This window comes from Armigeres subalbatus, chromosome 2 (assembly GCF_024139115.2).
Source record: "Armigeres subalbatus isolate Guangzhou_Male chromosome 2, GZ_Asu_2, whole genome shotgun sequence".
Lineage (NCBI taxonomy): Eukaryota > Metazoa > Arthropoda > Insecta > Diptera > Culicidae > Armigeres > Armigeres subalbatus.
In genome coordinates, this window is record NC_085140.1 from 170,493,852 (window position 1) to 170,515,901 (window position 22,050).

A 22,050-nucleotide genomic window follows, 5' to 3' on the forward strand; every position below is an offset into this window, starting at 1 on the left:
TTCCTTCGGAAATTGCCTCAACGGGTTCTTCAAAAACTCCTCCGAAAACTAATTCCAGAATTCTTTCCGGTATTCTTTGGAATTTCCCTCAGGAATTTGGAATTTCCTCCACGTATTCCTTCCTGGAAAACCTTAGAAAAATCGTTAAGGCATTCTCCGAAAATTCCTTCAAACAATCTTCTAAGAACTCGTTTGGAATTCCGTGCAAAGTTCTAGGACGAAGTTCCCTTAAGAATTCCTGAACAAGTTCCTGAAGGAATATCCTAAGAAAATCCTGAAGAGTTTTTCAAAATAACTCCTGAGGGAGCTTCCGACAGTCTTAGATTTCTCCGAAAATTCCTTTGGACATTCCGTCAAGACTTCGTTCAGAAATTTGGATAAACCTTCGCAAATTTCTTTTGAAATATTTATGGAAAATGTTTTAGGAGTAGCTTCGGAAATTATTTCAAAACTCCCCCAAAAATTCTCTAAAAACTTCTTCAGAAATTCATTTACGGATTACTTCGGGAATTTCTTGAAGCTTTGGAAATTTGCTTAGGAATTAACTTACGATTTTTTTCGGAAGATTCTTTTAGAAATTCCCTAGGATATTTTTTATGAATTCCTCTAGGGGTTCTTTAGCAAATTCGTTGACAATTTTTCTTGAAATTCCCATAGAAGTTATTTCAAAGCTACCTTAAGCAATTTCTAGAGAATTTCTCCGGGTAATCCTTTGAAAATTCCACCAGTCAACTCTTTGGTAACTTTAGGAAGCTACCTACAGACACTAACAAAACTAGATCTGTACACATCGTTGATTCGTCCAGTCGCTCTGCATAGGTCAGGAATCATGAACGACTATCGAATTTCTGGAGTGTTTAAGCGGAATATACTGCGCTCAATACTTGGCGGCATGGTGGAAATTGGTAAATGGCGCAGTCGAAATAATGAATCACGAGTTGCTCCAAGTGTACAAAAATGCAGACATCGGCAGGCTGAGAAAATACGACAGATTACAGTGAGCTAGACATGTAGTCCGTCATCCGGAAGAGAAACCAGCAAAAGATCCCACAGATATCCTGGAAGAGGACGTCGACTTCGAAGTAGACCCCGCAATCGCTGGCTGTATGCAATCGAGGAAGATGCACGGGTAGCGGGTGTGCAGGAAGACTGGCGACTGGCGGCCCAAGAATGAGCGACCTGGAATAGGAAATTACAATCAGGTTTGCTCCGGACAACACATTTTCCATTTCTTTTGATTTTTTCCGGAATCTCTTCAGAATTTCATTCAAAACTCCTTTTGAAATTTCTTCGGAAATTTATTTGAAATTCCATCGAAAACTGCTTTTGGGATGTTAGGAATTCCTTTGAAAATTTCTGTGGGGATTTCTTAGAAATTTTATTAAAATGTTCCTACTGATTTTTCTTTGGAAATTCTTTCAGTTTCCAAAGTTCTTTCGGAAATTCCTCCAAAAATTTTGCCAGAGATGCCTTCATAAACTCTTTCTGACATTGCTTCAGGAATTCCCTCGAAAAGTTTCTTAGGAAATTCTATTAGGAATTCCATCGGTAACTTGTGAGATGATAAGTGGCCAACTAATCATCCCTTCCCTTCCTCAGCATTCACAAGGATGTGACCAGGAAAGATCTCGAGTATTGGAGAAGTACAACTCGTATAAGTATAATTCGTTGAGCTGTTGAATATGGTTCGAAATCCTGGTAACTTTTTGAGTATTTTTAAACTGTTTTCGATAACTCTATCAAATATGGTATGTTACATCTAATTTAAAATGCTCTAATTTGATTTAATTCTCAAACAACGACCAAAGGCGATATTCGTAATTTTCTCGGCTACGCATAATCATAAATTCACATTGTCTCTACCGATGACGTTTCAGAAAATGATGGTCTTGAGCACCATGAAAATTTAAATAGCCCGTTCTTTGATGCTTTGTTTTTGAAACAAATATAAATCAGTTCTACAACTTCAGTTGGGATTTAGTTTTCATCCGGAATTGATCGAAGGTCCTCTATATTGAAGCAAATCGTTTCAAACCATCGTTATTGTTGACCAATGGTGCCGAAAAGTCATCCAAACCATGAAATTGGTTGGCGTGGTTATATGTTTGACTTCTTATATGGCTTCGGAGTGCTCCTCGTTTCGTAGGCTGTTTCCCAAACAAACAGTTCTCCTCTAAAAATAATAAAAGGCAGCATTACAGGAAACCAATCTTGTGAAACGACTTTCCCCAGCGCAATGTTGGCATTGAAATAGTGCTCCATGGCCCGCTGCTGGAAAATCTTGACAACCCACCACACTCCATTTATGGCATTTCTGTCGTCGTATGAATTCAGTTCAGAATCAGATATATTACATTCCAAATACAGCGGATGAGGATCTAAAGTGAAGGCATATTAAATAGAATATATCAAATTTATAAGTTCATATTATTGCTTTTCTGAGAATAAAAAAACTTATAATAAATTGTTACAACCTTCTAGTTACGTATATTTTACTCAGAAAACTACTCAACAAACATCATCAGGTCCATAATCCTTGCATGTCACGTTGTTCATATCCTGTAACTGTTGATTGTGTGCAAGAGTGTGAACAGCCGGTTTAATTGGTTCTCGATTCAATCCACTGAACGAAATCCGATACCTGTGCGTAACCATCGGCCCGGGATGATCCGCATCCATTGATGACAAAGTTTGCTACTCCCACAAGCTGGTTGTTGAAGATTGCTGGACCACCAGAATCACCCTACGGGGAAATAGCATTACTATTGTTGGTTTTATTTTGCAATTAAAATCAAATAAATAAACCTACATTGCAAGCACCGTTATTAACGGGAGACTTCAGGCATAGTAATCCAACGTTGAAGCCGGTTTCCACAGCACAGGTGAATCTTGACAGAGCCGTTGCTTGGTTATACTGAAGAACTCTTGGTAGGGGACCGTTATTATACAGTCGACCCCATCCCGATATTATAACTGTGCTGCCACTGGGTACCGCTGTTCTTCGCAGTGCGATTGTTGAAATTGAATTGCTGAGTTGGTACGCTTGCTGCAATTCCATCACTGCAACATCGTTACGGAAGTTCGCATAGCGCTCATGAGGTATGATTCTACGCACACTTCGGCTAACGCCACCCTGGCTTAGGGTGACCGTTCCAGCCAGAACAGTTACCAATGACGGCTGTATGCTGTAATCGAAGTTGGAAGGTGAGACAAGAATAATAAATCAATTAATACATTGAAATAAAATAAGCTCAAAATTAAACAATAATTAAACAACTTACAATCGCCAGCGGATTGTGGTTGAAAAACAAATATAATTTGCACGCATCACTCCCAGTAAAGCAACTTTATCCACCGCAGATGAAATATTTAATTTCTAACTGCATTCTGAATGCTGGAGTTGTGATGATGGCTCATTATAAATAATTTCAACATTCAGCCTAATCACTGATTCCACGGTTGAAAAGCCTCTCGGAACTTAACTATACTAAGAAAACAAACCTTGCTTATGATATTTATAGGCTGGAAAGGTTATCAACTCTGTTCCAGAAAAAAGGATAATCATCATAATTTAATAACTATAATCTTTCCCATCTTTTTCACAAGAAATAATTTCATTACATTCCTCGTCGAGCAACCGTGCGGACAATCTATAAGTCTGTCTACAGTACTTTTCTGTGAATTTGAAGATAATAAAATGTTACTATGTACGATAGACTGCGACATGGTGAATTGACAATTGCGAAGGAAAATCTGACAAGTCTCACGCTTAGAATCATAAGGGCGAAATTGTTTTGAACGTTTTTTCATAATCGATTTAATATTTTGTTGATAACTCAATTCTTTCAAAAGCTGCAGCCGTGAATGTTCATTCTGGTGCAAGATGCAATCATCCTTTATCACACCAAAGCATTGAATCTTCAGCAAACTACCGCAATTCGCTATTTGTAAAATTCCTATTTTTTCCGTTTCAAGACAGTTCATTCCCACCAGACGACCTTTGCTTAAGACATCATTTTAACAAATTTTAAATTTGTGCGATAAGAATATTTACAATATGGAAAATTCCACTTATCGGAATATACAGTATGGTCCATAAAAAAATGCGAAAATATTTTTGTACTTTTGTTTGTGTACATTAAAGGGTTATTTCTACTATTCGTATATATGTGTGTAAGCAAACGTATCATGGAAAACACATTTGTATCTAGTGAATGTATTAATGAAAAAAATTGTTACTATGTAACATAGTCTCTCAATTATGTAACTACGTAACTATAATTTTGATGTTTTCGCATTTTTTATGGACCATACTGTATTGAGTAATCTAAAATAATAAATTCAAACATACCACCACCTAGCGGCCAAGGTGAGGTCATTTTAAACTTATTCTTGGAATCAAAATCGTCAAAAATCGATATGGGACTCTTATGCGAGTCGCGGCAGTGAAGCTCTAAAGTAATTTTCCGCTGGATTAAAGTGACCAAATAAATTCTGTGCCAACGCGGGACAAAAGCAATTGTGTATGCTTGTTGGAATGAAATTGATAATCTACCGTATCGCAACTACATAGGGTAACTGTTCCGTTTCCCATCTCTTTGAACATAAAGGGGAACTGCTCATAGATTTCATCACATGACTCCGATGTTGATCCTATCAAAAACATACCAATAAAAAGGTATTTGATTTATTTCTCACATGTTAACAAAAAGATATGACGAAATTGGTGCCGTATTTCTTTGTTCCGCGATGAGATAAATATATATGTTCAGTGAGATGGAGATTGGAAATTTCCCCTAATCATCTAATCGCAAAACAAAGAAATACAGCACCAATCTCGTCGCTTCTTTTTATTAACAAGCGTGCTCAATGCAAAAAAAAAAAATCACAAAAATAAGAAACGTAAATCAAATTCCTTTTCATTGCTTTGCTTTGAACTATGAGATGAAGTGCCGAACAGTTCCCCTAGTTTGATCAGAGCGCTGTTGTCTATACCAACTTATAAAAAATACTGATTTTAGTTTTATACAATGAGGCAGCAGCCTTCTTGATGTTTTATTCTTCTCAACAAAGAGTACACTAGTCTAACTTTCATTTACTTAGTGACTGAGTAAAACTCAATTACTGCTCCTTTTTCTCAAGGACATTTTATTCCATTTCAGTTAAAAGTAAGAATCAAAATTTGAGAAGTTCCTCTTTTAACGAAAACTGAGAAAGAATTTCTTGGAAAAAGGAGGAGTGATGCAATCTGCTTTTCCCACAATTTCAAATAAATTGTAAAATTCGCAAAATTTTCAACAGCAGAACTTTCAAACAGCATTCTAAGTACTTGAAACAGTGACTCTTTCTCACCCCCATTTGACCCATTGTCACCCCCGACGACGGTAGGGTAAATTATGTATTTTGGACATATGAATATATTTTGGACTTTTGGCTATATTTTGCGTGTTTTTCTACGTAGCTCCTTTTAGTAAATAGGAATCATGTGTCTCTTTAACCTCTTTCATAATCACATTTCTGACCTTATTTTCGTATTAAATTAGAGAAAATATAGCCAAAAGTCCAAAATATATTCAGATGTCCAAAATACCATCGTTACCCTAGTTTTGATTTTTGCGAATAGAATCAAGTTATTCAACGAAACCACCACATTAAAATCTTCCGTTTCATTTATGACAGGTTTTCCAGTGGGTTTAGAATTGAACATCTTTTCTCTATCTTAAGCTTAATAAAGATTTAACTAATACAGAATAAATCGTTGATATTTTTTATGATCCACAAAGCGCGTTTCCTTATTCTACCGTCTCTGCTTCCAACCATCACGATTGATTTATAAACGCATACTGTTAGTCAATATTAATAATTTTAAAAATCTAATAAATTCTTTGATAGTGTTTATTGAGTAGAAGCATTTTTTTATTTGTTTGCATTTCGCACGACATTATCTGGAATTAAGTGAAAAGCAGAACATTTCGCGGGACACTTTTCAGTGCGGGACAAATAGTGAAAACGCGGGGCTGTCCTGCGAAATGCGGGACGTCTGGTCACCGTCCACTGGAGAAATATCCGCTACAATTCCGGAAGGAAAATTTAACATTGAGAACTTTAAAAAAAACTGATAACTTTAAAGCGAATTTCTGAAGGAGTTTCCGAAGAATTTTATGAAGGGTTTCTGAAGAAATTTCTGGTGGTATTTGTTCCAAAAATAATTTCTGAAGGATTGTCATAAACAATGGCGAAATTTTCGAAGACATTTTCGAAGGGAAACCTCAAGGGAAAGAATTCTTAAAGGATTTCCGAATCAATGAATTCTCTGAAGAAATTCCTAAATACCTCCTTCCTCTTCGGAATCTCTTGCAGTATAAACCAATTCTATCTGTCTTCTGCGCTTAAAAGAGGAAATATATTAAACGGTAGAAAACCTGCTGCTTCTTCTTAAATTGTGAGGCGAGTTTTTAAAAGCTTGTCTGTGACTTATTGTCATATGGTATTCGCGCTATTTACTCTTTCATTAACACTCCAACAAACAAGCCTCCCAAGCAGTCGGATCGCTATTTTCAAATCTCAGCCGTTAGTGAACCGATTTGAACAATTTTGGGACTTACAAATTTTCCCGTACTCCAAGATTTGTCTTAGACGTTGACACCTCCGATAGCTCACCCATGTTCATGGTTGCAGAAAGTTGCAGTCTTCCCCAAATTTGTATGCGATATACGAAACTTTCGCAGATCATATTATTTCGGAACACGTGCGCTTGGAGGTGCTCGTGTAAATGGGAATACTCTTTGATTTAGATATTGTGGAATCCGTAAAAAATTAGAAAGTTGCAAGAACATTTAATCTTTTGAAAAATATGACAATTATTCCTTTTGTAAGAACCATAAGTGTTGTGTCCAGTCTCGCGTCGCGTTTTGTGTACCCACTAAAATTCCTAGTGATGTGAAATTAACATACAACAAATTTGTTGGGGGTCCTTGGGGGTTAAACGATCGAACATCTGGAAGAATTCCTGAGGTATTTATGAAAAAAAAACTTTTCCATTACACAATTTTATTCGCTCAATTGATTATCCAATTTATTTATGGTCAATATTTCCAACTCATAGTATTTATCGCCTTAAATTATTTTTAAAACTTAAAACTAAAAATCAAAATAGTGCTGTTTTTAGGATTGGATTTAGGATTTTGATACATTATCAGACCAATTCTCCCACCTGGTTCACACGTAAAATAGCTTTAAAAAAATCGTTCTTTGGGATAGTTGGCCTGAACAAGTCAAAAAATTTACTGAGAAAATAGAACAAGATACAAATTTTGATGGGAAAGATCGATTCCCGGAGGAATCTTTAGAGATATCTCAGGATTATTATTCGGGAGAATTTCTGTCGAAGTTTTGATGTGGCTCCTAGTCAATTTTGTGAGTTGTCCGACGTTTCAGTAGGATGTATTCTGCATTTTTAAGGGAGAACGATCAATCAACCGTTTTTCGTTTTGCAAAAAATGTCTGTATGGTTTTTAGGCTCCTTGTATGCACCACCGTTTTAAACATTGAAAACTGTTGATTTAGCTAACGAAACGGAAAAACACTGCCATTAGTATATTCCCACATACACAACCCCTGAACAAATTTGTAGAATACGGCAACTTCAAATCTCACCGAGTCCAAAATATCCAATCCAACGAACTCTCCCATATATATGGTGTATACACAAGCACCATCAAGCGGAAGATTTCATTATAATATGATCTGTGACATTTACGTTATGATCTCCTGAACAACTTTGTGAAGACTGCAGCTTCCAACCCAACGAATATTCCCATATACACTAGCGCCGCCAAGCGAATGAGTTCGCAAATAATGTGATCTGTGCTTGTTCCGTTTTGACCTCTTGAACAAATTTGTGGAGGACTGCATAATTGTGAATAACAATGATAGTTTGTGTATACTTTGTGGATCATGTCTTATTTGTATTTTGCTGTATTATAAATCCAATCATATTCATTATTTGTGGCACACATAAATTTTGACTATAGCATTTCCCACATAACGGCTATGTGAATTCGCATAGCATATATGTGGAAACACACATAATCGTTATTAACTAATAACCTTTATGTGGATTCTCTTATAGCGGGTGGTTATGAATGCACACATAAAATTTATTTGTAAATTTCTTTAGATTTTTGCCAATAAAAATGTGTGGATTTTTGGATTAGTGAAGGCTTATAACGTACACTGATGTACAAAAGTAAATATTAATCTTGTTTTCATAGTAATCTGTATGCATTCATGCGAATACTTTTGTCCATCAGTGTTAGCTAGGGGACTAGACTTAAGACTGTTTCCCATCCAAATACGTTGAAGACCCAAAGAATGAAAAATAATCATCTCAGCTAATTCACTCTCAACGATCCAATAACCACAATCTAATCATGTAAACGGTGCGGTTGGTATGAGATATCGCCGTTCTATGGCTTAATTGTGGAATCAAGTTTAGAATTGATTCGCACAGGTATTTTTAAACAACGCTGCACAGTAGGCCTACAGACTAACAGACGTAACAGCTTGAACATTTTTCTGAAAAATCCATCGCTCAACTCCTCTACCACTATCTTGCGAGCATGTTACAAGAAACAATGAAATGTGAAACTCAAAGGATTACGACGCCAGCGCCTCTAGTTGTGAAACGCGTAATCAATCAAATTCAAATTGATCATTGAAGTCATGGTCGATGGCAATTTCTCTAGTGTTACGTCTGTTTGTCTGTGGTAGGCCTGTCCGCTACTACATTTGTAATGTGCTTCAAACATAGGCTTCAACTTGTAGGGGGGGGGGGGGGTTTGGTGAGACACTTTTTGCCTATTTGTTTTTGAAGATAATCCATAAATTATTATATTATTGCAATGGTTGATTCAAATAGTTACTAGACTTTTTTATTTACATTGGATGTGCAGTTCATTCTTGCGTTGAGGTGTGCGTTCATGACTCATGACCAAAAAAATCCTTGATGACGAAAAGAGAGCTTACTTGTTCATTGTTTGGCTCAATTATCAAACTTGGATGCACAAGATACCATCAAGAGTGTTTCCCCCTGTAGGGATGCTTGAACCATGGTTAAGAATACCACAGACAAAAAGACGTAATACTGAGGAAATTCCCATCGGGCATTCTAAATTTAACTGATTACTCGTTTCACACCTAGAGGTGCACGCATCGTTTACCTTTAGATTTGACATTTACATTAGCGCCTTCTGTTGACATTGTCGTACTAAAATAAAGTAACTGGGCGATGACGGGGCCCTCCTTAGCTGTGCGGTAAGACGCGCGGCTACAAAGCAAGACCATGCTGAGGGTGGCTGGGTTCGATTCCCGGTGCCGGTCTAGGCAATTTTCGGATTGGAAATTGTCTCGACTTCCCTGGGCATAAAAGTATCATCGTGCTAGCCTCATGATATACGAATGCAAAAATGGTAACCTGGCTTAGAAACCTCGCGGTTAATAACTGTGGAAGTGCTTTGAACACTAAGCTGCGAGGCGGCTCTGTCCCAGTGTGGGGATGTAATGCCAAGAAGAAGAAGAAGAAGAAACTGGGCGATGGATTTTTCAGGAAATTTTCTAACTGTTATGTCTGTTTGTCTATGAGAGTATGATCAATTTTGTCAGGGATTCTCCAAAACGGGCTCTCAGGGATCAATTTTGTCTGGGATTCTGTTAGGCTCTCGAATCAAATGATAACACCAGGCGGGTGCTAAGCTGTCAAATTTTTGTTGCCACCAATCGAGCGAATGCTGACGGCACTAACACCAAGCCGTAGTCTATGAAAAATAAACACTGCAGTGGGTGAGAATGTTCTGAAACGCACAGAGTTTGGATACTGCAAGAAACAACTGTTTCTGCTCAGCACAGAGTTTCTTCTACCAACGTAATTATGTATCTGCATATTTCGCGTAAGGAATAAAGTGAAAACACTACATATTTACGGATTTGGTGTATTTTTGTTCGTTGCGATCTTTAATTTAATATGTGCTTTCGACACCACTCTCTCTTGTAAAAACGGTAAACAATACAAATTTTTACAAATACCACCACAATTTATAATAGTATATGAGCATTTTGACATTGGAGTATAAATTTATGCGCCAAAAAAGAGGGTACTGTCATACTTGCCAAACTCCATATGAAAAAAAATCCGTTGTCCCCCCTCTGGATAACACCAATCTAGGCCCAGTGAGATGGACTGTTAGGGTGGCGACTCATTTTCAAAATAAAAATTCCCTGATTTTTCCAGAAAAAAAGGTTTTTCGTCAAATTTTCAGGATTATGAAAAATACATCAAATACACACATAACGTTTAGAAGTTGTTTTCACGGTTTTAAGTTATGCATGGTGAAGATCTGGGTGCTGCGGATAGAGCCTCTTTTCTGCGCTCAAGCGAGTAGAGGGATATTTTGAAATCACTCCCATAAACAAAATTATTTTGCAGTTACGTGGCTGTCAAACATTTCCCGCTCTTCGAATTTCTCTTTCCACGCTGCATGAGGGCGCACAAATGCGCTAGATTCTACATGACTTTACGATTGTTTACATACATTCATGCTCCAATCAGTTGGTGAATCTCAAGAAATTTCGTAACGAGTGCTTTTTAGTTGCATTCCTACTAATTTTCCACTCGAAATATAATGTGAGAATATTTGTTACAAAGAATACAAAATTCAAACAAAGTTTATTTTTATTTTTTCCCCAAAAAATATCAATATTTCTCAATATTAGATCAGAAACGAACATAACCACAATCTTCAATGTTTGGCTCCGGCACAATAAAAAATTTTGGCTTCAGTTTGACAACCAAATCGATTCTATCCGCACCACCCAGGTGAAGATGATTTATTCATGTTAGAAATTAGGTATAAAAAAGATTGAAAAGTAAATAGGAAAATGATAATTGAAGAAGTGGTTGCCATTATAACAACAGGTTTGTCAGTAAAAACGTTGTTTTTTCTAAAGAAGACTTTCACACTTGTTTTGAAACTAAGCATATTTGATAACATTCCATGCTTAAATTCATTGTCTGCTCACTTTATGCATTACATTATTATGATCTTTAAATTATAATATATGTTTGGATATTGTCTTCAAAATTCCAGGAGTTCCTTGGTAATATAATTCAGAAGTTTCTTCTTCGAACGGAATCCTCCAGACCTTTCTCGAAAATACCTTAGGGAATTCTATAGGAAATTCATTCGAAAAATCTTTCAAGCATTCTAGCAGGAATTCTTCGGGAATTTATTTTTAAAACTCCTCTGGAAATTCCTTCGGGTATTATTCCAGAAATTTCTACAAAATTAATTAGGACCTTAAGTAATTCCTTTAAAAAATCATCTAGCAATTGTTCAAGAAACTCTTTTAGAAATTACTTTAAAAAACCTTAAAGAAACAATAATAAAAAATAATAAAGAAGAATTTTTTTTTAAGTATTTCATCTAAAATTATTTTAGAAACTCTATCAAAAAATCCTTCGGAAATTATTTCTGAAATTCTGTCGAGATATCATCAGATATTCCACTGGAAACACGTAAGGTACACCGGGGCAAGTTGAATTGCGGAGTAAGTTGAAAAAGAAGCTGTAATTTATATCTGAAATGACCAAATGTCCTGATTATTTTTTTCAACAAACTACTCCCCTAAGCGCACCTTAGGACTGCTATTCCCGGAAGATTGCAGCTACTAGAAGCAATCCCTGCCATTGTTCATTTTTCGCCCTTTGCAAAATCCAAACTAACTATATAATTTTTTTAAGTTTTTTCATCAAATTTGCATGGTAGGCAATTATTAAATATTGAATAAGCATAATGATTATGAAAAATCGATGGATGACCCGTTTTTATTTTTGGAATATGGTCGTTTGAAATTGCTCCGCATTTTTAACCCATCGGGGCAAATAAAAATGCGTGGTGCAGGGCAAGTTGAAATAACGATTCAAAACGTCACCCTCGCAATTTAAAGAAATATTTTTTTCCAGAATTCAACATGGTTATAAAAAGGTCCAAACTTCTGAAAATAAATTATGGTTAAACTGCATGGTTCAGTTTTGAGATTCCTAATCTACTTCTCCTCGTAGTGGAGAGTGGTCCCAGAAAATTACGTTTGTGACTTTGTTGTATACTGACCTTATTCGCATAAGTGTCCCATGTCAGTTATATACAAAATAAATTAAATAAATTTTACCGCCTGTGGTTTATTATGAATGACTTCTGAGTACCTGTGAAGGACTCTGTAACCATTTTCAACAAAAAATAATGTGTACTGTGCACGAATTTTGCCTTTCCAAGGCACAAACTGATTCATAAAGCCAGTCCACGTTAAATTTCAGACTCTTAGATAATATTCAATTGATTTATCGCCATTTCATCAATTTGGACGAGAGCTAAACATGTTGAAGGCAGCACATATAGCAAAGAGATGGAGTTGTCATGGAAATGGATCGTGCCAGTGGTTTTTAAAAAAATTCAAAAATTGCACTGTGAGATGGGTGTCCGAAATTTAACGTGGACAGGCTTTATTTGTGAAATGAATTAAAAAATCGAAAAATAAAAAAATCCGATTTGGTCCTATTTTATCACCTCAAAATTCACCAGAGGGTAATGAAATCGGGATATCACTGTATTCTTTATCTGTATATACATGTTCATGTTCATGTACATGTACATGTTGCTATGGGAAAATTTAATGGATCTTTTTTTTTGTGTAAAATAGTAACAAAATCAGGAATGTGACTTTTATGAGAGTAAATATCAAGATGAGAAAACAAAAGTTTCAAATTTCTAGAACAAAGCCTGCTATTATATCAGTTTTTCTTAAACAGGAGACCACTTTTAAGCTAATTAATTTAAAAAAGAGAAACAAAACCGTCAAAAATTTACATGGGACTCTTATGCGAATTCTGTCAGTATAGTCACCTTTACAACCTCGTGCATCTTGAGTCTCACTAAGTACATATATTTTGTTTTTAATACGGCAAAATAAGGTTATGTCTGTATATAGCGCAGTGTTTCAACTTGCCCCGATATTTATCCAGAAATTTATAAAATTGAAAAATCAGATTTAAAATTCACAAAAATTTCGACGTATATATTTAAATCTAATGAAAATATTAAATTGATGGGTCACGTGCCCCATCGTGTACCAGTTCAACATCGCAAGTGTTCAAGTCTACAAGAAACAAAAACTATCCTTCTCAAGTTGAAAAGCGAGTTGTTTGATAGCTTGTTTGTGGCTCATTACCCTATGGCATATGTCCCATTCATTCTAACATAAGACATGTATTTTCTACTCTTTATTTGAACAAACTATTCTGGTTTAGTTGAATTATTCACAACTTCAGGCGATCTGGAGCGGTTGATGGTGCAACGAGATATGTTTCTGCAGTTGTTGAGAGAAGGTAGCAAATCTGCTGCAAGCGTCTCAGATGTCGTGGACTATCTGCAGGAACAACCACATTTGATAGATCTTTTGTCAAAATTTGTATGTAAAGTATGTAAAGGCACCATTCCAATATTTGCTTAAAGATCGTTTTATGTTTCTGGGTTGAAAACCTATAGGAGATCCAGTATGGAACAACAGCAACTGAATCTTTACTGCACTTCAACAAGGACATGGTGAATAAATGTGGATAAAGTGGTTATTCAATTTATTTCCGTAAATAGCCAGAGAAATTTTTTTTATATGTAAGGTTTTTTAAAATCCCGAATTTTCCAGAATTGAATAAATTTATACCACCATGCCCCCTCCACTTTTGCATTAATTGAGGTATCGCCTATTTTTTTCTGTAAATGAAAATAAGCGTAACTCACGAGATCCATGAAAAATCATTGAGTCACCATTATTTGGTCAATATTGGAGCATTAATTATGTAAGGGATCCAAGTGTGCTGCTGTTGAAGGAAGACGTGAATTTTTGTCGCTTGTCAATTTAACATTTTCACATATGACAATAATTCCTATTTTTTAGTAGGTTGATGCTGATTTTATAGAAAAGCTTCTGTAAATCTCTTGGAAAATAGCTCCTGTTACTGTGGATAGGATGATTCGTGAAATTGAATGGTAACTAGCAGATCCTGAGACCATGACTCACTACTGCAAGCGTGCGGAAGTCCATAGGCTTGAACTGAAATTGAGTGCAAATGAACAAAACAAGCAAGAACAACATCCTTGTTTCACTCTAAGTACTTTGCATCTCCAATTTGGTGAGTAGGGAATTTGATTACCGGGACAGTAATGCCCATCTACAACACAGCCATGCGTCAGCATGGACACAAATCCCAACGCGGTTGTGACACCGGTACAGGGAGGGCTCAATTGACGCCGAGAATTACTCGACAATTGATGAATCCGATAAGATAAGAAAAGTGACTGATATATTGTTTGCTTGGCGCAGGACTCTTCCTGATATGCAATTTAACTGATAATTTGATTTTTTTCTAATACCCCGGAAAAATCCTCTGCTTGCTTCAAAATTTCCACGAGAAATTCTTCCAAATTTAGGTCGATTTTGTTTATACCCACGGGAATCCTATTTTATATCCATGAGAAATTCTTCCTTATGTTACGGAGAAATTCTTTAAGTTTGCACGAAAAATTCTTCTTTATTTTTACAGAAATGTGAATGTGCTGAATGTGTTTTCCCAGAGATTTTTTCCGAATTTTCAAATCCTTCATGCCAGATATTGCCCGAAACAATTTTCTTCGTCATACCAGGCATACCAGGTAGTCGGTTTTCGATGATATTTTTGGTTAAATATGTATCAGTTATCATATAAACATAAAGCTAACCATCTGTTGACATGATTTGTGTCATACTTCTGAAACATACAAGTTAATGCAGTTTGAAAGGTTTACAACAATTCCCTCTCCATGTTTGTTGCAGATAAAATGGAACACTGTTTTTATCCTCTGCAGATGAGGACAATCGCTATTCTCTTTTGTAGCTTGTTTTTTGCATTTTCCAGCGACAATTGCACTCCTTGATTTAAATGTAAATTAGCAAAACTCGTAGAGCTTAAACCAGATATATGTGAATTTAGTAATTGATTATTTGAGCTTGAAAACCGATGGGATTCCGACATTCAAGACATAAAAATTTCTAAAAAACCATACGATTTTCTATCACATTTCCAAAGATATTATTATCGCGATAAGCATGTGAAATAAGATGCCAAGATCATGCTGTAGGTGGCTGAGTTCTAGGATATTTTTTAGGTTAGATATCTTATTGACATTAGATAGATGATGGATGATTGTTCGTGAAGCTCATCGATCACTTCAAAGTCTGATGGTTGTACCAAGAGTCATGATTTTTATCCCTAAATGGTTATCGTTATTGAAAGTGATTGCCAATACCAATAATGGCACAATAAAATGAAAAGTGGATTTAATTTTGTTTGAATTTCGGGTGAAAATCATCGCCACCATCAAATGAGTTGGTTTTCAACTGATTTGCTCAGGTTTTTCACCAATCTCTCAACCCTATTTATTTCTGGACATTACAAAAAAAAATTAGGATACATATCCATTTTAATCAAAAGCTCATGTTATTATGTATCATACTGCCATCCGTATTTTTGTTTCATCTTTTCAGAAATCAAGAAGTCTATTTTTTCAATCTGTGAACAAGAAAGATGATTTTTCCCCGATTTAAACTAGGATATTTCTTGACGAACTATCTCTGAATCTCTGAAGACACGGAGACGAGCCAGCCTCGGGCTGAAAGTCTCCTTAATAAAGACACCAAAAAAACAATCTTTGAAGACAGCATAGGACCAAAAGTACCTGGTGTTGAAGAAAGGATCTCCCTCGTCCATTGAATTGAAACTTGGTGAGAGAATTCCATTATATACATATATTTATCAAATAATATTGAAACTATATGATTAAATACAAAAAAAAAAACATCAGGGCACCCGATTGAAGCGATTTGGATAGGAAGAGTGGAATCGCCAACTTCCTGTTGTTAACATCTCGTGGATAAAGGGCGGGCTCTTCTCCCCATCTATTGGGTCAATCTGGGAAACGAGGGCTAGATTATATTATTGTATGTACGAACTTTCTTCTGGAAGGAGATTCTCTATACATCCCGTGGATTCGCTTAAGTGTTTCTGCTTATGGAACCACCCCACCCATTTTTGGCCCTTCATACAGGAGTTTGATGAAATACAAACAATAATATAATCATGATCAAATCGTTTGTCAGATATGGCCAGTGCTATCGGCAGGTGCCTTGCTACAATAGATGGTAGCATCATCATCATCATCATCATCAACTCACGAGATCCATGAAAAATGGACCTGAAAACTAACGGAGTATATGGCTCTCCATATGTTGGGCTGACATTTTCATTATTTCAAATTAAGTTTATACATCAAGCTTCCGAATATCTAGAAAGTAGGTTACCGAACCTCTTGAAGGGAGGGTCCCGAGCCCCGTTAAAGGCGGCTTTTTAGCTACTTAAAAAGAGGCATCTGAACATCTTGAAAGCACACCTCTGAGTCTCTTCAAAGTAGGCTTCTAAGCCTCTTGAAAGAATAATTCCGAGCCCTTTGAAGGGAGGTTTCCGAGCCTCTTAAAAGGGCTTCCGAACCTATTGAAAGGAGTCTCCGAATCTCTTGAAAGTTAGCTTCCGCGCTTCTTTATTGGCGACTTTTGATCCACTTGAAAGATGCTTCCCAGACTGTGAAAGGATGCATATGAAAAACTTGAAAGTACGCTTCCAAGCCTATTGAAAGGAGAATTCCTAGCTTCTTGAAGGGAGGCTTCCCAGCCTCTTGAAAAAAGGCTTCCGTGCCTCGTGAAAAGAGGCTCTTGAAAGGAGGCTTCCGGGCCTCTTGAAAGGAGGCTTCCGGGCCTCTTGAAAGGAGGCTTCCGGGCCTCTTGAAAGGAGGCTTCCGGGCCTCTTGAAAGGAGGCTTCCGGGCATCTTGAAAGGAGGCTTCCGGGACTCTTGAAAGGAGGCTTCCGGGCCTCTTGAAAGGAGGCTTCCGGGCCTCTTGAAAGGAGGCTTCCGGGCCTCTTGAAAGGAGGCTTCCGGGCCTCTTGAAAGGAGGCTTCCGGGCCTCTTGAAAGGAGGCTTCCGGGCCTCTTGAAAGGAGGCTTCCGGGCCTCTTGAAAGGAGGCTTCCGGGCCTCTTGAAAGGAGGCTTCCGGGCCTCTTGAGAGGAGGCTTCCGGGCCTCTTGAAATGAGGCTTCCGGGCCTCTTGAAATGAGACTTCCGTGAGACTTGCAAGAACAATTGAAATTTATTTAGATTTAAAAGAGCAGTAAGATCAATTGATTGTTATGCTTATTTGCATGCTACAAAGTGTGCATGAAAATACATTTAAAACCACAACATATTTTTATCTGTGAATGCTTCCGAGCTACTGGAAGAAGGATGCTTCCAATCCTCTTGCAACGTGGCAACCGAGCCTTTCAAACGGAGGCTTCCGAACCTTTAGACTCTATATTTTATTTCAGAAGCACATTCTTAACATATTCATATTATTCAACATTTTGTTTCGATCAGGTAGATTGCATTGAAGAGTTTTTTTTTTTTAAATTTTTTAATTCAAGGTTTGTCCTTTTGATCTTTTGTTCCGCAGCCCTTCATACGCTGTGCTGGTTGTTGAAGGCAGGATTCAATTGACTTCGATTTATTGATCGTCATGCATATTATTTACACAGGTATCAAAACTTTATAAATGAGTTTTGATTGGAATTGTAATACGTCCGCCATTACGGATTTGTGTCCGAGGTACCCCCTGAGGCCAGCGAAGGTACCCCCAGGGGTACATGTACTCCAGGTTGAGAACCGCTGCCATAGACAATAGCGCCGCCAAGCGGACTTGTTCTGAAATAATATGATCTGCGACAGTTTCATTTTGACTTCCTGAACAACTTTGTGGACTGCGACTTTCTAAATATTATGGATTCCAAAATATCTGACTTATATCACCATGAATACAGAGCTGGTGAGCACCAACCACGCAATTTGTATAAAAATCACGACTTGCTCGACATTTTGAGGTCCCGAGAGGTCCCGATAGATCCTATCGGAGGTTTCAACATCTCAGACAAATCTTGGAGGACGGGAAAATTTGTGAGTCCCATTTTTTTTCAAATCGGTTCACTGACGGCTGAGATATCTTCTTCTTCTTCTTATTGGCATTACATCCCCACACTGGGACAGAGCCGCCTCGCAGCTTAGTGTTCATTAAGCACTTCCACAGTTATTAACTGCGAGGTTTCTAAGCCAGGTTGCCATTTTTGCATTCGTATATCATGAGGCTAGCTCGATAATACTTTTATGCCCAGGGAAGTCGAGACAATTTCCAATCCGAAAATTGCCTAGACCGGCACCGGGAATCGAACCCAGCCACCCTCAGCATGGTCTTGCTTTGTAGCCGCGCGTCTTACCGCACGGCTAAGGAGGGCCCTCGGCTGAGATATAGCGATTTGAAAATAGCGTTCCGACTTTTTTCGTGCTTGGTCGTTCGTGTAAGTAAAACCTATCTTGGTCGGAGAAGTGTTAAGACGTGTAGTTTCACTCCTCATTTGAAACTTAGAACAAACGATATGAATACAACAATACAACTTTCTCTCTTGCTGATTTTCCTGATTCCTCAGAGAATTCCTATAATAATTTCCTAATTTTCCCATGTCGACAATAATTTCCTGATAATTTCAGGTTTTCCAGGTAATTGACACCCTTCCACACTCTTGTATTTTTTACTGCAGTCAATGACATGGCCAATGTCACATTTCTTTTATTAGCATAGCAATTTCTATTGTTTACAATGACATTAAAGCTGAATTCTGTAATGTACTGGTGCCATTTTCTGTTTGTTTATAATTAAGTATAACTGAGGTCCGTGATGTCGTTTTTAGCGTAGCCAACACCAACATCAACACAAAATAACTTACGTCCAAATTGGAAAAGCTTAACATTCTAAAACATCCAATGTAAGCCTTGATCATTATGTCAATATGATGTTTAATGAGTTTTATAGATTGAAAACTTATTCTTAACAATCAATATTGCATCGAGATCATCAATTTGCTTTTTATTTCACCATGAACAGAATTCAATAGCATATTTTGCCTTGTATAAAAGATTACCTAAAGAACAATCCATTTGTTTTTGTCTATCCGTTTTAATGAATTTTAATGAATTCCTTTTGGAAAAGGAGTGTGCGGAGGTAATAAATATCTACTTACACTTGATTTCCATTGTAGACACAATGTGCCGCCGTAAGCACCCACTTGTTCGTAATCAATGATCCACCGCAAAACAGAGATCCTTGCCTCAGCAAAGCCACCTGATGGGGAAATTGATTGGGGCTAGCCGCAGATCCACCCACAATACGCGGAGCAGAAGAATCATCGACGTTCGACCTGGCCTCCTCAGGCGAAATAAGTTTATCCCCTGATTCAGCAGCAGCCCACGGTGACATCCCCATCAGCAGTAGCATTACGCCAACACGCCCACATTTCACCAGCCGTAGCATTTCCACCACAGAGCACCGCCGCCAGCGATTTTCGATTCAGCTTTCAATTTGTAAGGCTTTTCCGCACAAAGCCAAACTGGTGCAAGGAATAAAATACTGGCGTGAGAGCAGACAGGAAATGTTACGGAAAATTTTAGCGCTGTATCCTGACGGGCACTTCTGTCGGTGCGCCACCGCTAGCAATCGAACTGAGTGGGATTCCGTGAAATTGGCCTTTATTTATTGAACTTTCAAGTGGCTTAATGTTTACAATCAGTGTATATCCGCGCATTTAGCTGCTCGTTGAAACTGCACGCGCGACGTAACTGTAGAGATAGGAATTAAGAGTGCGCTTCGTTATATTTTATGATTCATTTCACCCGTATAAACAATTTTATTACATAAAGCGAAATTCGCTACTCACTTTTCCCTGCTCTAGTTATGAATGGGAGAGTATTCCGATTGTAAGATAAGAATTAAATATTAGTATAACCGTGTCATTTGTTTAGTGCATGTCTTTCTACTCCATTTCTATTGAGAAGAAATGAAGTAGTCATTTTTTATTCATATATTTCTCAAGCTTAATGTAAGGCCTCTTTAGATTAAGGTACCTCTATTTATACCCTTCGAAAAATGGTTTATACCAACTCTCAAAGGCGCGCCCCTCAATCAGTTTCGGCTCAACAATAAGTGGGATAATACTGATTTTGACCATGCATCGCATCGGTACTGAAGTTCAAGCATATTTTTGCTTCTTCTTATGAATTCCGAATTCGTTTTTGTATAGAGATCTGATTTCATTGTGTTTGGCATTTCCGAATCTCACCTTTACACAGAGCTCTAATCAGTCAGAGGGTTGAGCAGATCCACCAAATTCGTATCCGCTTCTTTCCTAATTAATCAGCGCTCTGGAGCTTGAAGATTCATGTCGTCGGCTTCGAAAACCAGCCTAAGGTTGAGTTACGTTTTTATAATTTTCTCCATTGACTCCATCCAAAAAGAGCAAAAAAAGGGTCATCTAAAAGCAATTTATAGTCGTTTCATACTCTTCCGACCATCACTCATAAGTATTAACAAGAATAGTAAGAACTAGAGCACAGTGTGGTAGATTTTACTCCGTAATTCAACACGAAGAGTGTCTACCCAGCATTACCGGCTCCGTTAACTGCCTGGCTAGTTGTTTCACCCCCAGGCCATTCATCCCCTCACCACGGGTCGCCTGATACCTTGGGATTCGGGGTTAGGGACGTCATATTGTCAGCTTCAGTGTTGTACCGAGCCTGGCGATATGGCCGGATTTACACCGTTACGCACTACTTCAGAGTATCCATATCCCAGCGTAACGGGACATTGACTACCTTACCGTTCACAAAATTTATGACCAGATTTTTGAGAATACAATCTTATGGTAGGAAGCACAGTATTCGAACGGAGGCTTAAACCAAAAGATTCTCGGTGCAGTTTTGGTAGAATCATCCTCAAATCTCAATCATCGAAGCCTCATGCGCGAGCTAACTTGCTTGCGATTCTGCAGAGAGCACCGAGCTTGATTTTTTCAAGCAGAATTGCATCGTTTCACTCATGCGCCAAAAAATGATTTCGCTTAAACAGCGTCAAACCCCAATCGTATTTAATGTTTATGCATGGATTTATTATGCATTGTTTTAAGCAAAAAAAGTAAATTCGAATAAATTAACGAAGAATAACATGTAGAAATCATGCAATGACGCAAATCACGATTCGAAGCATTGGCAAATCTTTGGGCCATGAGTCGGGTGATGTTTGACTCGCGCTTGATTTCTATCTAGGATGAGATTTGAGAATTTTTGTTTTCCTCAATACTGCCTCGGTGTGCCGTTTTTGCCGTGTGCCGTCTCTACAGGACAAAAAAAAACTCCTCTTTTTTCATCTCCTCTTCCCAGATCATTTTCGCTACCTCCCGGCGCGTATGCGTAGGCGTACGCGAGGGCGTATCTGGGGGATATAACGCAGTGACTGACCACTATCTGGTGATGGTTAAACTGCGCCCAAAACTATCCGTCATCAACAATGTTCGGTACCGACGACCGCCGCGGTACGACCTAGAGCGACTGAAGCAACCTGATGTCGCCACTGCATACGCGCAGCATCTCGAGGCAGCGTTGCCGGAAGAGGGTGAGCACGATGGGGCCCCTCTTGAGGACTGCTGGAGTACAGTTAAAGCAGCCATTAACGACGCAGCGGAGAACAACGTCGGGTATATGGGTCGAAGTCGACGGAACGATTGGTTCGACGAAGAGTGCAGACAGATTCTGGAGGAGAAGGACGCAGCGCGGGCGGTCGCGCTGCAGCAAGGTACCCGGCAGAACGTGGAACGTTATAGACGGAAGCGGAGACAGCAGACCCGCTTTTTCAGGAGAAGAAACGCCGCCTGGAAGAAGCGGAGTGCGAGGAGATGGAACAGCTGTGCCGTTCTCAAAATACACGCAAGTTCTATCAGAAGCTCAACGCATCCCGCAAAGGCTTCGTGCCGCGAGCCGAAATGTGCCGGGATAAGG

General features: G+C 38.1%; 1 protein-coding gene across 1 annotated transcript; it reads right to left on the reverse strand.

The window, feature by feature from the left end:
- Positions 1–2,460: 2,460 nt before the first annotated feature.
- Positions 2,461–19,736, reverse strand: LOC134211179 (serine protease SP24D-like). The gene is made up of 3 exons (XM_062687853.1): positions 19,245–19,736; positions 2,810–3,185; positions 2,461–2,743 (listed from the first exon to the last, which is right to left on the reverse strand). Exons 1-3 carry the CDS (start codon positions 19,532–19,534, stop codon positions 2,600–2,602), a joined length of 810 nt encoding a protein of 269 aa, XP_062543837.1. The 5' UTR covers positions 19,535–19,736; the 3' UTR covers positions 2,461–2,599.
- Positions 19,737–22,050: the final 2,314 nt, after the last annotated feature.

Coding starts and splice junctions, on each gene's coding strand:
- LOC134211179 (XM_062687853.1), bottom strand. CDS start 19,534: ATGCTACGGCTGGTGAAATGTGGGCGTGTTGGCGTAATGCTACTGCTG. Junction 3,186..19,244: donor GTCTACAATGGAAATCAAGT/GTAAGTAGATAT, acceptor CTTCGATTACAG/CATACAGCCGTCATTGGTAA. Junction 2,744..2,809: donor TTAATAACGGTGCTTGCAAT/GTAGGTTTATTT, acceptor ATTTCCCCGTAG/GGTGATTCTGGTGGTCCAGC.